This window comes from Opisthorchis viverrini (assembly GCF_000715545.1).
Source record: "Opisthorchis viverrini unplaced genomic scaffold opera_v5_275, whole genome shotgun sequence".
NCBI lineage: Eukaryota > Metazoa > Platyhelminthes > Trematoda > Opisthorchiida > Opisthorchiidae > Opisthorchis > Opisthorchis viverrini.
In genome coordinates, this window is record NW_008751936.1 from 656,530 (window position 1) to 671,201 (window position 14,672).

Consider the following 14,672-nt stretch of genomic DNA (forward strand, 5'->3'; position numbering starts at 1 on the left):
GAATTGGGCATGGAAAACAGTACTCTCTTCGGCAAACGATGGTTCGGCATACGTAAAACATGTCCCAACCAACGCAGCTTCTGGTGCTGGACACATTCTTCGATGGAAGTACCCGTTACACAACCGAAAACACGCTTTCTAACTGCCTCGTTACGGATTCGCCGACACCAACCCACACGAGCTATGATTCTGAGACAACGATTGTCGAACATCTGAAGTGCTCGCTCAAAGCACACTGATGCTTCGCTGGGGTATAATCAAAATACACTCGAAAACCCTACTGTGAATAAAAGTGGATGAGGAGCTTAATGCTAGACAACGATTGTCGAACATCTGAAGACGCTGCTCAAAGCACACTGATGCTTCGCTGGGGTATAATCAAAATACACTCGAAAACCCTACTGTGAATAAAAGTGGATGAGGAAGGGGCTTAATGCTAGCCTGACACAATCATTCCGAGGTACCTACACCTGCGGGCACTCATTCAGACAATCTAGCCAAGAACTGACAGCAAAAGTGCTACTAATAAAAGGAAGAAGGCCTTCGCTGCGGAGTTATTTATTCGGAAATGCCAACTGACGGGTTACAGACCATTGAACAAGGAAGCAAAACTCTAATCTGCATCTTAGTTACAAAAACCGGACACAGATCTTCTCCGGAACGAGTCTTCCTGGAGATTCATTGCCTCCAATCATTCGTCGGTCAAATAAAAGCAAATGTTATAAAGTGGCCCCGCGAATTCCGCAACAGAATTCCATTTTTCAATCGACGCAAAGCGAAATTCTACGAACAACACATACTACTCGCGTGCCTCCCGATCAGTAGTATCACCGTTACACTAACACCGATGAGTAGCAATATATTGCAGCTCCTCAAACCATGCACAGTGGGGATCACGAGAACCTCATGGCAGAAGGTCAGCCATACCGACTTTTCACAATCGATCCACTATCAACATCCAGAACCCTTACCGCAGAGCTAACTCCATTCCACTCAGCCACCGCTGACAGCAACATCAGTAAAGGACACCTGTGCCTTGGTGCCATACAATTACGCGGACTAGTTTAAATACAACTTTACAGTGGGAAAGAAGTTCTCAATGGAAATTTCGACGAGTAAGTGAAGTCAACCTATGCAGAGGAGCACTGTACAGTTGTTTCATCTTCGTTTGGAATCATCAGCAGTGCGCATCTCACAAGGCGCCGGGAAGTTTCCAACCCACAACTTTCCGGTTGAACGCTTCACAATTGAGCGTCGAGCGGCTGAACCGTAGTGCAAATAGCGTTCAGCTGTAGCACCCTTCCGGTGCCTAGCTGCCATGCCACCTGAGATACTGCCAGGTTGCCCAAGCCTAGAGAGGGGAAGTCGAGAGGCGGAAGTCGGATTCGAACCACGGACCTTCCGGTCAGTAAATTCGCGCTCTAACCACTTGGGCCATCTCGCCCCCTTAGTGCAATTAACTCACACGTGGACAGGATATAGCCCGCTCATCATTCAGTCACACAAATCACATCGACGGGGTCAACCGCTGACTGTTTGGCTCCTCGACTGACGACTGCTCAGAAGGGAGTTTAACTCATCTGATGGAATTATTCTTCCCTTGAGCTACTCATAAATTGTTGCTGGTGTGTATTAGGGGGGGTAGGAATTTCCAATGGAGATTTCGTCCAGTAGGTGAAAGGAAAGATGTGAGAGGTCTGGCACCAGCCTGCTGCAGCCCCCTCCATCTCCAAAACTCAGCCAGACAATCTAGACAGAAATCGACAAGAATGAACACCGCTGACACCAGCTGACCACTGCTTCTGTGGATTTCCCAGCGGATACAGCGGGTTTGAACACACGCTACGCATGTCCGTACGAAGGCTACAGAAACGCTCTCCGCTGCGAAGCTGTTTATCAGCAAACATGAGCTAGCGGCTACGAGCCATTAGACACAAAAGCAGACATCTCATCTGCAAAGATTTTCTGAAAAGTGAATATTCTCAAGGATCCTCTTTAACTTTCTCGAGCGTTTTTTGAATATCGTGCAACAATAAGCGGTCACTGTAAAGCGGCTTCATGATTTCCGTAGTGACCTTCACATCCCATCGGATGCAGGACGGAGTTTGGACACCAAATCAGACACTACTTGCATGCTTTACCGGTAGTATGCGCCGTTACGCAAGCATCGACGTCTTCTAGACTCAGACTAAAGCCACACGAATATTTACAGGAAACTGGACTGCATGGGATGGACACTTGTCCTGGGTCTTGGCCTAACCGATGTGTTTGCTTAGAATCCGTCGGAAAACGTGACTACTTCAGAGCGGTAAAGAATCATTCGGGAAAAAAATTTCCAACTCCCGTAAAGTACCTGGCAGCTGCTGAGCTTACGACATTTGGATTTAAAGAAAATCGTTCAGCTGTAGGACACTTCCGGTGCCCAGCTACCATGCCACCCGAAGGAAGCATTAGGGCTGGGACACTGCCAGACTGCCCAATTCTAGACAGGAGAAGTTGAGAGGCAGAGGTAGGGTTCGAACCACAGACCTTCGAGTCAGTAAATTCGCGCTCTGACCACTAAGCCACCTAGACCATGGATCAACTGGAAACTGGATCAACTTCTGCCAAACAATAGGACACAGCACTGGTAGAGACTGACATGTTCCACGTCACAATGCATACTATTTGATGAGTTCCTCTGGCCCGCCCTGATAAGCAATCAAAGTAGAAAGGAAACTGACCGAAGCTTCACCCCATTTTGGTTCCGCGGATGGCTTGTTGCCGAAGTAATGGCGGATGCCACGGTAACAGGATGCCCACCTACACATTCCACGAGTTCAGAAACGATGACCACCGTTTGACTTTTGGCACTTATCCAGTGAACTCGATGTTCCTTCCGTTTACACTGGTGATTAGTGCTATCCTCCATCTTCCTCTATGCGTGAGGCACAAAAATCTATATAGGAAACGGACGGACTTGTCCGACCGGTACTGGCGACGAGGATGTGTAGAGGACAGCTGACACGGTCGGCCAACAGATCCGCAGCATACAACTGTGCTCATGAATCCCGGCAGGGATAAGCAACACCGGTTTACGCTGAGTCGTGTGTGAAACCAACACTATGTTTTGGTGCAAACTTTAGAGAGCGAATAGAAGGGGCATTGTAAACTCACATAACTATGGCAAATCAGTCTTAGTCAGTACCAGGTTTGAGCCTACCCAATTGTAGGAAGGCGGTCGCAGAAATAACTTATCACGATTGCAAGCGTACTACTGTGCTGAGGGGCATTAGACTCAAGGTCGGATGAAAATGGTGGAATAGTTGAACGTGTTAAGGCTATAATACCCCAAGCAGACTCGCGTCAAAGCTAGATCATATCCACAGGACGTACGGAGACGATTGGCCGAAACCGGTCGCTCCAGAAGAATGTTGTTTTAAGGCATTGTATTCAGCAACCGGCGGTCGGATTCGTACAACGGGGATAGGATGGAATCGCTCACCGAGAGTTACAGTACGGAGGTAATCGTTGCAAAGAAGTTGCATGGTATTGTGGCCAATAGACAAAGTTGAACAACAGTGTGAGAAAACAAAACTTACCAAATACTTTCGGTATGGGAGTGGGCGCGGGTGGTTCTGGAGGCGGAACGCACGAGCTCTCGCAGTCTAGGCATGAACAAGCTGGACCGCCTGAATCCAGGTGACGCCTGGGAACCGTCGCGTTGCAGAAGTAAAACTGTTGATCAAATGCCTTCTCTCCATCCGCAACAATGTCGTATTCCACTGGAAATGGACTTTGACTACCCCCAAGGCCTTTCAGCAAAAGTTCTGGTGTGCAGGAAGTTGTCCCACAGATTGAATCAATGGCATGTCCACCGGGAAATTGGACATCCTGAGTAACAGAAGGTCAAGTAATATTTGGTCACAGGATGGAACTAGAACACTGAGGACTGTGAAGTCTTAAGAAGCCTTGGTAGTGACAAGAAAGATCATAGAATCAGCTGATTATGAAAACACTTTCTCACAACATCATTGCTGTAGGCGTTGCCTCCGACGTTCCGAAACCAACGGTGAAGCAGAGCTCTGAAAAAAAAAAAGCCTTTCACCAAGCATCAGAATTCTATGCGATTGCTTTCGACCACCAAATATGTGACACAACCAAATCGCCTGAATGCCCTTTTGGAAAGACTGGAGTTCTTGGTGTTCACAGTGGCCTAGAGCTCACCATCCGCTGGCCGCGAAATCGCTGTCTCGACCACCGGTTATCGGTATCATCCACTGCTTATCGACCGTCCATCGACCGAGGAGAACTCGATGCTTTCCATCCGTGCTGATGGGCGGAATGAGGTCACAAGCTGCAACAATAACACGATTTTTTTGTTCTGACATCAGGCCGCCTATCATGAGACGAATCCGGATAGAAGAAACGATTGTTCCTTTACTGTGACCCTTGGATGATTTTCCAAGGTGCTACTGCCTTAGAGGACACTGTGAAAGAATAGCTCTCTGTATACTGACACCCAGAGGAACGAAATGCCTATCAAACGTTGAAACGACACCCTATACTACCCAAAACCCCAACCAAAATGAATACGTCACAAATTCTGCTGCTTTTTTTCGATTACCAGCTGCAGCACCCTTTCGGTGCTTAGCTGCCATGTCAACAGAAGGAAGCACGAAGGCTGGGATACTACCAGATCACCCAAGCCGAGACAGGGGAGGTCGAGAGGCCTCCCGGTCGGTAAAATCGCGTTCTTACTACTGAGACAACTCAGGTGATAAGTTTCTTATGGCAGATTATTTTATCCCTACAATGTGGGACGCTGAGATGAACAGTATTCAGGATAAACCTAATTTACAGGCAGGTGTACAACCGTCTGTCTAATGTACTTTCTCTGATAATCTAAAGACCTGATGCGTCCCTGCACAGCTGATTGATACAGGTCCGAACGAATTGACTGGGTGAATATCAGTGAAGGCACGACTTGTGAACAGAGAGGTCACCCAACTGCAACAAAGGCGGATCATTAGTGGATCAGGAATAAACAGTTTGTCACGGTTCTAGTTTAAAAAGGTCTTTATTAAACGGCAAAAATGAGAATCGGGCAGGTTAGAGGTAACAAGTCGGTCGGCGTAAACGCCAAGGTTAGCGCTTAGTTGCAGGCGGTTTTGTCAGTGGATGTGATCGATAGACAACCAGTAAGGCTGACCTAGCATTCCTATTAGTTAATTAACTGTTTTTCGGAACTAAAGCGTTGCTTCTAAAGTTCCTGTCGGGAGAATTGGCTGTTAGGTTGACTGGTTGTCTTGAAAGTTGCTTGGAGATTGAATTTTGAACAGACGGGGGACAACGATCACCGGTACGACTAATCCGTACCTCATAGCTAACCACAGACCTCGTGCTTCTTTCGGGCATCGAAACGGTGTTACAGCTGAACAATGCAAATGCCAGCTGCAGCATATCGAAAAAGAAGCTGAGTACGGTTCAAAGTAAGGATCGTGTTTCTGACAAAGAGGAAACAATGCAATGTCGCATGCCATTCAACGTATGCTTCAAAAGCAATAAAAACGTCCTCTTCTGAGTGGTTACTTGTAATTAATGGTTACTAGCAGAATCAATAATGAAACATTGGTCATGTAATTTGGTAACGCACCTTGCAACTATTGAAAAATGTGTTGGCGACCGAATTTGTCAAGTTGAACGCTACTGATTCGACATAATTGTCTACGATGGTCGGATTGAGAAAGTTAGCCTGTTCCGGGTCACAAGTCATGGCACAGAAGAGTAGACGAAAATTAGCCCAGCATGCCGGACACCTGAGAACGGGTGCGGTGGGAGAAAGACAAACGGAAAGAATGTAAGCGCACGGTCTATTGATAGCGAGAGTAAAAACACAGTACCTTCAAGATAGGACATGACAATCAGTGACAAACCCCTTAGATGATATTACGAGTCACTTGGAAATGAATAGTTATCAAAAGACAGCTAGGGAAATATGATCAATGATTTCTAAAATAGCTCTCCAAGCATGCGTTATTATTGGTATGTTCGGTCAGAAAACAATGAGATTTTGACACCGTACCACACTACAATATGTTTATACTACAACGCACCACATTATATACGTATACATATATATGGTGGGCTGGTATTCGCTCCCAGATTGGCTGGCCACATTGAACTATACCGGTGGACACACGCTCACAACGGATGGTGTTACATACAATTTGTGCTGAGTCATGTATGAATCCACCTAAGAGCCCTGAACTGATGGATGAACACAGGGGAGGGACAAATCCAAAGTCACCAGCATTCCGAAGTGATGACTCATACTGCGCCATACCACACTATACCATACTATACAATACAATACTATACTATACTATACTATGAAGCTAGAAGGGGGAATTCGCGTGAATTTTCCAAGTCCAAGAGCCTAGTTGATATGGCAGCTCCGTGTCCGGAGAGAGCATTCTCTGAAAGAGAGTATATTTTGATATCCTCCATCGTCAGTGGTCAATCTTCGTCGCTTTCTTTTGTGGAAGCATACCCAGCGAGTGAGGACGTTCGTATCCGAAAAAAAAGAGCACATACGGACGGTTACCGACTGGAGGCCGAGGAAAAGTGGATCCTGATAGGACTCATCACGTCTGATGTCAAAAGGTTCTCAGAGGACTGCTTCGTTCGTGGAGCAGTCTGTATACTATCCTGAACTGTGCGACGTTGATTGCAAAGGTCGTATAATGTGCAGGCGAGTCAGAGACGCATCTGAGGAGCCCATTAAAGGATCAGTGATGACCCTGGCGGACTACTGTGAAAATATTGAAGACTAGTTGTTCCCCTCCCCTGGAGAAAGCATCTGAAAGACCGGCAAAAAAGGGTCGGTTTTGAGGGAATTCTCCCGCAATTTTAACAAAACCCGGACAAACTGAAAAAATAATGATGGGCTAGACAAATAATAGCAAACATGTGATGAGATTTTACGGGGGTGCATACCTTCGAAGTAACTCATAAGCTGCTTTGGAAGAGTTCTGAAAGAACTGCAGCTGCTCCTTGTCACAGCAAAGTGGTGTGTCCGGAGCTAACGCATAGTTGGGACATAGCTTTGACAAAATTTTGAAAGCATCTGCATCGTTGAGCGGCCGACCAGGTCCATCATAGGCCCTGTATCGCGGGTGGTCTTCCGAATGGACAGCTATTCCATACCAAATGCATTTGGCATCAGTGCCAAACAGGCAAAGGAAGAGTGACAATAAGGAGAGTAGAGAAGACTGAAACAAGAAGGGATAATCGAATAGTTTTTGTCAACAAAACAGCTTCTTGACCAGTTGTACTTTTATTTAACACCCCAATCAAACTGTACCCTACAAAGCAGCTCCATTTAAAAACCACTTTGGGGCAGAAATCATTCTTCCAGAATTTCAAAAGTATTCGTGCCAGATTGCTGGATAAAACGTCAGTCAGCTAGTAACCACGCCTACACACCGTACATCCTTACGTTTTTTGGCACAAGCGGATGTATGATCAAAGTCCATACAAAAACACTATTCACGCTGCTCCACCACCTAGAGCCAATCGTGACGTGGCAAATTTGAGCCACATAGCACCAGGCTACGGCGCGGTTATAGTTACGCTAAAATTTTGCGTTTGCGAGAAAGAGCCAACCATCTCCATGCGGACTCAGGAGTCGGTCTCTGTCATTCGAACGACAGTCTTTTGGATCAAAAGGAACACCCAAGTTGTTATTAGGTGGCACGCTCTAACAAGCAGAATCTCGACTGGAACGACGAAAATAAGTCGTGAAAGCGCTAGTATGAGTCATCTTTGGCTAAATTCGGGGTCGGCTAGGACTTATGGAGACACCGTTTGCCACTGCGCCTTCGACTCGTCTTACATGCAAACGTGTTGGAGAAAAAAGAATACCTACCACAGCAGGAATGAATATGACAATACGGCCTTGGTATTGCCACTCAATACTAAGTTAACACCCACTTAAGTAGGTGAGGATGCTTTGGGATCTCCGACAAGATGCGAGTGAGACTCACTTCGCGAATAGGATGAAGAAAGGAGCAAGGTCTTGAAGGTCCATTGAGGGCAACTAATATCGACATTTAGAGCTTTTATAGCCGTTATCAGGGCTCCTTCCTGTCCAACGTGCATCGACGTTTTTGTACTAAGCATAGGAAACTCGAACGATGCATGTAGACGAATAGAAACCAAGTACAAATGAAAGACGGAACGAAAGGCCCGGTGGGAGAGCTATTGGACAATCAGTCGCTAACAGCGACATTGGCTACATCAATTGTATGTGTTGAAAAGGACCAGGTAACCCTTGAAGTTGTGCATGCCGGGGGATATCTCTTGGGCAATGTGGGAGTAGAAATCTTGTTTAAATTCAAGATTCCTTGGNCAGCTGAGCTGTCCAAGCCAGAGTAGAGTTCACTTAGAAATTCGCGATGCACTAGAAGCTAATGACCGAAGAGGTGGCTCACAAATACTGTAACGTTCCCTGATAATAACATTGAGATGTATATGGCCGACCGATACCGAGCACCGAAATCAAGACGTGAATCGCAATTGCGGTTTAAAAAGCGAATAATAAGAGCAGGTAACAAGCTCCAATCGGCAGTGTTCTGGAAATCAAACAAAATAGTCAAACGATCTTCGGGATCGCGCGGGTTACGAGATCTAATGTGGTGGCAACCGACCAGTCAAGCGCAAAAGGAATCCAATCCACTAGACACTCTGGATGGTCAACTAAACAGACTGCGACTAAGACTGCACTAGCATAGCTGCTACACGCGTTCCATAATTTTCCGTGGACTTGTACGGTCTGATTGACTTCCTGCTCCCCGCACGCGCATGTGTGTGGTAATTGTGTTGCGTCTACCCATAGATAGCATAAATAGAGGTGTTTATAATAGATAGAATCGTTCCGACGCGTACAAGACGAGAACTGACTTGCTGTCGGTCTAAGATGCGAGCGGGACAGGGTTTTGTCACGTGATTTGTGCGGTTGCGGAACAAACGAGTCACCTGATCTAGTGAGCACGGATGTACTAGGCAAATTAAGCGAAGTTGGTTGAAGAGACAAGGAAGTGACCGGTGCAAACTCGACACTGCTAATCAGATGTTCTCACCAGACGACAGTGAAGCACCGATAGCCTTCATATGTCCTCGGCGCACAGAGGCCTCGTTGCATAAAACAGAATGCATCGCAATGCCACAAAGTAAACTCTGTTCTTGACAAAACGCGTCACGTTGACGTAAAAACTGGCAAGAACTGTCCTTGGCTTGCCGATTCTAGAAGTAATTCGTCTCCAGCCAGTTTACCGGAACTTATATTACTGCCAAGGTAAAAAAAATTATCCACCAAGTCGATGGACCACAAGCATGAGGTTTAGATCTGGTCCCACGCAGTCTTATAGCAGCCCTTTATATTTTGCAGGAGTGACGTTCTCATCGAATTGTTCAGTAGAACTAGTCAGGTTACTTAAAACGGTTTGCATTGTTTAAGGATCCGAATCAAAGAGAGAAGTACCATCCGCATACTCAATGTATGTGAGCAAACGTCCCGGGAGAGTTTCAACCTCCGAGGTTTCAGGGGCAAACAGAAGTTTCAATCACTATTTCAATAACAAAATTACAGAAGAAAGGCGAGAGAAGTCAATCTTGTCTTACACCACCGGATTTGATGGACTTAAGCGAAGGCTTGTCGTATACACGAAGGCAGGCAAAGCATTTCGCACACAGTGCCCTCATTAAGGATATAAATTTGGAATAAACACCTTTGGTTGACAGACCGCCAAAGTTTCTGACGATCAAGAGTCAGAAGCAGCCTTAGATCAATGTAGGACGTTTAGAAGAGTGGCGCCACTCAGGAAGCTATCTCAAGGTCGAGGCATCCTCGATCAGGGAGAAATTCAGCTATATTTTCGCGAATATGCGTCTCCTCTATCAGTCAACCTGCGCAAAATAATGCCAGAGGGCACTTTTGATGTAATGCATGATAAACTAATGCCACGATGGTTATCACAGGACATTCCTGTGCCCTTCTTGGAGAAAAACTCCACTTGTGTTTTGTTTCACCCCCCAATATCTTTCCCGCCGAGAACTTGCAATAACGCCTGTTTCGCCCTGCTCGTGACATATTAGCCACTGGACTGCTTTCCACGTGTGCACTATATCCTTAAAACTGAAGTCCTGTGTGTAGTTGCATTAAGCATTCGGTGTAAACCTAAAATTCGGCAGAGGATCGCTCTGCACTGCCCGCCGGAACCGCAGTGATTGAGATCAGCTATTGCGAATGTCCGAAAGCTTTACGCGTGATGACAAGCAGGCCGAGGGACAGAAGAGGTGGTGGAATTCGTTTCGTTTTGCAGTCTATCTTGAACAGTTCATCATCCCCCACAGTGTTCCGTTACGTCCGTTGGGAAACGCGAGACTGAACCATACAGTCCGTATGCTTGCTTCGCAGCCACTCGTAAAAACCTCTACAGTTGAAAATCCCCGACAGCACATTAGGCCACGCATCAGTCCATGGAAAAGGAAACCTGTCGGACAGACGAAATCCAAGCTGAAGAAACTTAGGACAAATCCCAATGCTTCGCAGCCACTCGTAAAAACCTCTACAGTTGAAAATCCCCGACAGCACATTAGGCCACGCATCAGTCCATGGAAAAGAGATGAAACCTGTCGGCGATGGACGAAGAAAATTCCATTTAATTCAGTGATCACAGAACTGTAATGGTTTTCTCATTTTCCACTTCCTTCACTGGAAAACGTGCCGATTAAATGTGCATCAAAAGCACGAAGCGGCAGCATCATTCGAGAATGAAATGTTATACAGTAGTCGAAGGAATAATAGGATGATTGGAAAAGTGGGGCACGCACTGTACCGCGCGAACTAAGTACCATCAGTGTTGGTTTGCGCTTTCATTGGTCTAAATTGTATAAAATATCTGTCCCGTGATTCTTGGAATTAGCGACCGAAGAAAGCGTGAGTAAATTTTCTAGTAATCCGATTCATCGGTTCATGGATGGCGCAGAAGCAGTGGAAGAACGTTCGGGTGTGCTATTAATGCTTTTCAAGTTTGAAGAATGGTACCGTTGATTGTCTTCTCCATTGGACCAAACACAACTAGGTATGGTCTGCGCCACACAGTCCTCAAGATGAATACTGAGTGCAGGCGTGTCTGCCAGCATAAACACGTGCCGATTCAGCATACACTGCGTAGATGGGGTGCCATCCTGGTGGCTAGTAGCTTTGTACGTTGCACCCGTATATTTTTTTGTTCAAGACAAAGATAACCTTCAATTGCACCAGCTTAATCCGGTGAGCAATTATCCGAAAATAAGATGAGAATAAGCGATTACATCTAGCCAGAATCATCCCAAGGTAAAACCGCAGCCACTAAACTTGACCGGAGTCAGCACTCAGGTAGTTAGAAAGGCGTAAAACTGATAGTTTAATTTCATGTTGCAGGTATAATGCAATANAATGGCACAAGGCCTTTAGCCAAAGACCGGGCCATGGAATTACTCGCGTTTGTGAAGTTTGGCGATTTTTTGGCAGAAAGAACATGCGGCACTAGTTACCCAGGGGGTTGCTGTCACCGGTATAACGACTCTTCGTTGGTAACTTCCTACCGCCTGGAGAGCAAACGCTCAGCAACGAAGTCTTTCCGACTGATGTTCAGTCAAGCAATGCCCTACTGCAGTACGGGAGACCCAATTCTTATGTACCGCTGGTCTTGCAGATAAATTTAAGAAACTGCGTACCACTCAAAATTTCTACGGCTACTGAATAAAGTATCAGTGAATCAACTGGTATATTATTGTAAAACGAGTAGATGATGTGTCTTTGCTTCCTACTAAAACTCTGCGAAAGGACCTGGATTGGTGGGTTGCTTTTGCGCGCGCGACATTGAACGTTCACCTCAACTGAGTGCCACGAGCAAAATATCCATGAGGCTTGTAGTCGGAATTCTACAACTCCCTGTGAAATCCTCGAATTTGAAGACCATACAGTTTTGGTGGAATCAATTTCCGTCTGCTTCTAGTGATCGTCCCAACCTGTGGATTTTTCATAAAGCCGGGAGGGCTTGGAAAAAGAATTTTGTTGGGGTTCTTATCCGCTTTGGCAGTTTTCGACTAATGGTGATGCCGACACAAACTCGAAAACCGAGAAAAAATTGAACTATGAGTAAAAGTGTCTTCAGAGAGACCGAACAACCTATTCACCACCGTGTTTCACATCTTTTACTTTCTGCATTCATCACTCTCACGTTTCAGAGTGAATAAAATAAAAATAACAATAGCGGTTACATTAATCACATAGAAAAAATGTGCTCAGTCTGCTCCGAGATTTTACTCACGTGATGGCTACGACTGCAGTTGGTCCATGCTTTCCAGGTAGCGATCACTGCGTTGTTTCATGTAACGCAGTCAGGTTTAGCGAAGCTGTTCCCCCAAGTCCATCTTTCCTTCACTTCCTGACTCCGGATATTTTGCTGGCTTTTTCGACCCAGCTGGCCTCCCGGGACTGGAGCGACTTCTTTCTCTCGTCAGACACACAACGGATTTGTGATATCTTCTACCAAAACCTATTGACCTCTCTCTACCTTGCCTCTCCCATCAAGAGTTTTTACCCTGGTTCCTCTCGACATGATAAACTATTGAAAGCCTTGGAAAATAAAATACGCCGAGCCGGCAGAGAATATCGGAAATCTCGCGATTTCTCATTAATACTTCTCATCAACAAGCTTTCAACTGACCAAGAATCCTTACGGGTATCCCTCGAATGCCGAGAAGAGAACACCGCTCTCAGGGGCCCTTCTAGCTGTAAATTACTCGGCCGCCTATTTCGTGGACGCTGTACCCCAAACTGTCACCAAGTCACATGTCTGAGCTCCACCAATGGTAGCTTCATCACTCATCCTGTCAATATAGCCGACCACTTGAATGCTTACTTTGCCAGCTGCTACTTGCCTCCTTCTCCTAAGTTCAATCCTACAATCCCCGCCTCATATTCCACCTGTCTACAACAGAGTAACCGCCCGACTCTGAGCAGCTTGACTATCTCCCTAGCTGATGTATCAGCCCTTCTTCAAACCCTCAGAGACTCCGCCGTGCCGGGAGGTGACGGCATACCATCGCGTGTCCTGAGATATGGCGGTCAAGATGTCAAAACCCTTGTCCTAAATCTTTTTACTCACTCAGTAAACTCTGGAATCGTCCCCTCTCAATGGAAACAATCTGTCGTTCGCCCCCATTTTAAATCCGGATCCAGGCAAACTGCTTCAAATTACAGAGGGATCCACCATACTCCTCTTTTAATGCGAACCCTCGAACGTCTGGTAAAAGGCCCTTTAATCAGGTTTCTCCTAGCTACAAACGCCATAGATGATCGACAGTATGGATTCCTATCTCAGAGATCCGTAAACGGCTGCCAGCTTCACTTTTTTGAGACCATCACAGCAGCTTACGACGCTGGATACGCCATAGTAACAGTCTATCTAGACATCCAAAAAGCCTTCGACCAGGTCCCCCACGCCTCCCTGCTACACAAACTTAGCACCGTTGGCATCACGGGAACCTTATTTCAGTGGTTTGCCTCCTATTTATCAGACAGGAAGCAAATAACGCAAATAGGGGACATACAATCATCTCCACTACCGATCACTAGCGGAGTCATCCAAGGAAGCGTGCTAGGCCCCATCCTTTTCTTACTATACATCAATGATGTCTTCGGCGCCATATCTCACGGTAAGGCCTTCCTCTTCGCGGACGATATAAAAATCGCGTACACATTCCCCACCTCTGCAAAAACCCTTGCCTTTCACCAGATTAAGCAAGACCTAGATTCACTGACTCGCTGGTCAAACAACTCTGGCCTTAGCTTCTCCTCCACAAAATCCTGTATAACTTCCTGCCGCTGCTCTCTCCCGGCTGATGCTTTCACAATTAATGGAAATCCTATTACTCATTCTACAGAGATCAAAGATCTCGGCCTCAGATACTCCTGTACTTTTAGCTTTTCCCACCAGGTGCAGTATCAGGTAGCAAGAGCGCGCAGGCTCAGTTTTTTAATACTGCGCTCCTGCCACCTTCCAGACACGATGGTCGCAATCTTTAAGCTATGCGTACGACCAATCGTGGAATTCTGTACCACGTTCTCCTCCCTCTACACCCAAAGTTGCAGACTCGCAATTGAAAGCGTCCAACGCTCATTTACGAAAAAACTCTTTCCTCGATCAAACCCCCTCTCTTACCGCTCCCGTTGTCAAATCCTAGGCCTTGAACCACTATGGCTTAGACGGTTAAAATTGAATCTAGCTCTCTTGCACCGTTTACTGCATAAGAACGCCTTTATAGCAGAGGCTAGACCAAGCATAAACTCACAACCTCGCTACAGGCTCCGAAACTCCTGCAATCTCTTAGTGTGTCCCCCAGCCCGCACAAACCTACGCCACTACTTCTTTCTAGTTTATTACGCTCGCATCTGGAACAGCCTTCCTGAGCAGCTGCGAAGCATCACGCATCACCATGCTTTTTCTCAGTCTGTAGACAAATTCCTTACCTGTGAAACTGCTGCCGTCTTACTTAATACTCAACTACCCTCTGACCTCCTCTACGAATCAGGTCCAGTACGCATATGAGTCAAGCGACGTTACAGTTAATAGGCAAGT

The 14,672-nt window shown here is 46.3% G+C and overlaps 3 protein-coding genes across 3 annotated transcripts in view; 2 read left to right on the forward strand and 1 right to left on the reverse strand.

Moving 5' to 3' along the window:
- Positions 1 to 9,491, reverse strand: part of T265_09470 (hypothetical protein) — a gene marked incomplete at both ends in the record, with an annotated part of 62,229 nt that extends 52,738 nt beyond the window's left edge. The window contains 4 exons of the mRNA XM_009175545.1: positions 3,582 to 3,873; positions 5,636 to 5,798; positions 6,979 to 7,253; positions 9,438 to 9,491. Of these exons, the coding sequence (XP_009173809.1) occupies positions 3,582 to 3,873; positions 5,636 to 5,798; positions 6,979 to 7,253; positions 9,438 to 9,491 (784 nt within the window). The remainder of the gene's footprint in view (positions 1 to 3,581; positions 3,874 to 5,635; positions 5,799 to 6,978; positions 7,254 to 9,437) is intronic.
- Positions 6,636 to 6,815, forward strand: T265_09469 (hypothetical protein; the record flags this gene model as incomplete). The annotated part of the gene is made up of 1 exon (XM_009175544.1): positions 6,636 to 6,815. One exon carries the CDS (start codon positions 6,636 to 6,638, stop codon positions 6,813 to 6,815), a length of 180 nt encoding a protein of 59 aa, XP_009173808.1.
- On the forward strand, positions 8,509 to 8,769 carry T265_09471 (hypothetical protein; the record flags this gene model as incomplete). The annotated part of the gene is made up of 1 exon (XM_009175546.1): positions 8,509 to 8,769. The coding sequence occupies one exon, from the start codon at positions 8,509 to 8,511 to the stop codon at positions 8,767 to 8,769; it is 261 nt and encodes an 86-aa protein (XP_009173810.1).
- Positions 9,492 to 14,672: the final 5,181 nt, after the last annotated feature.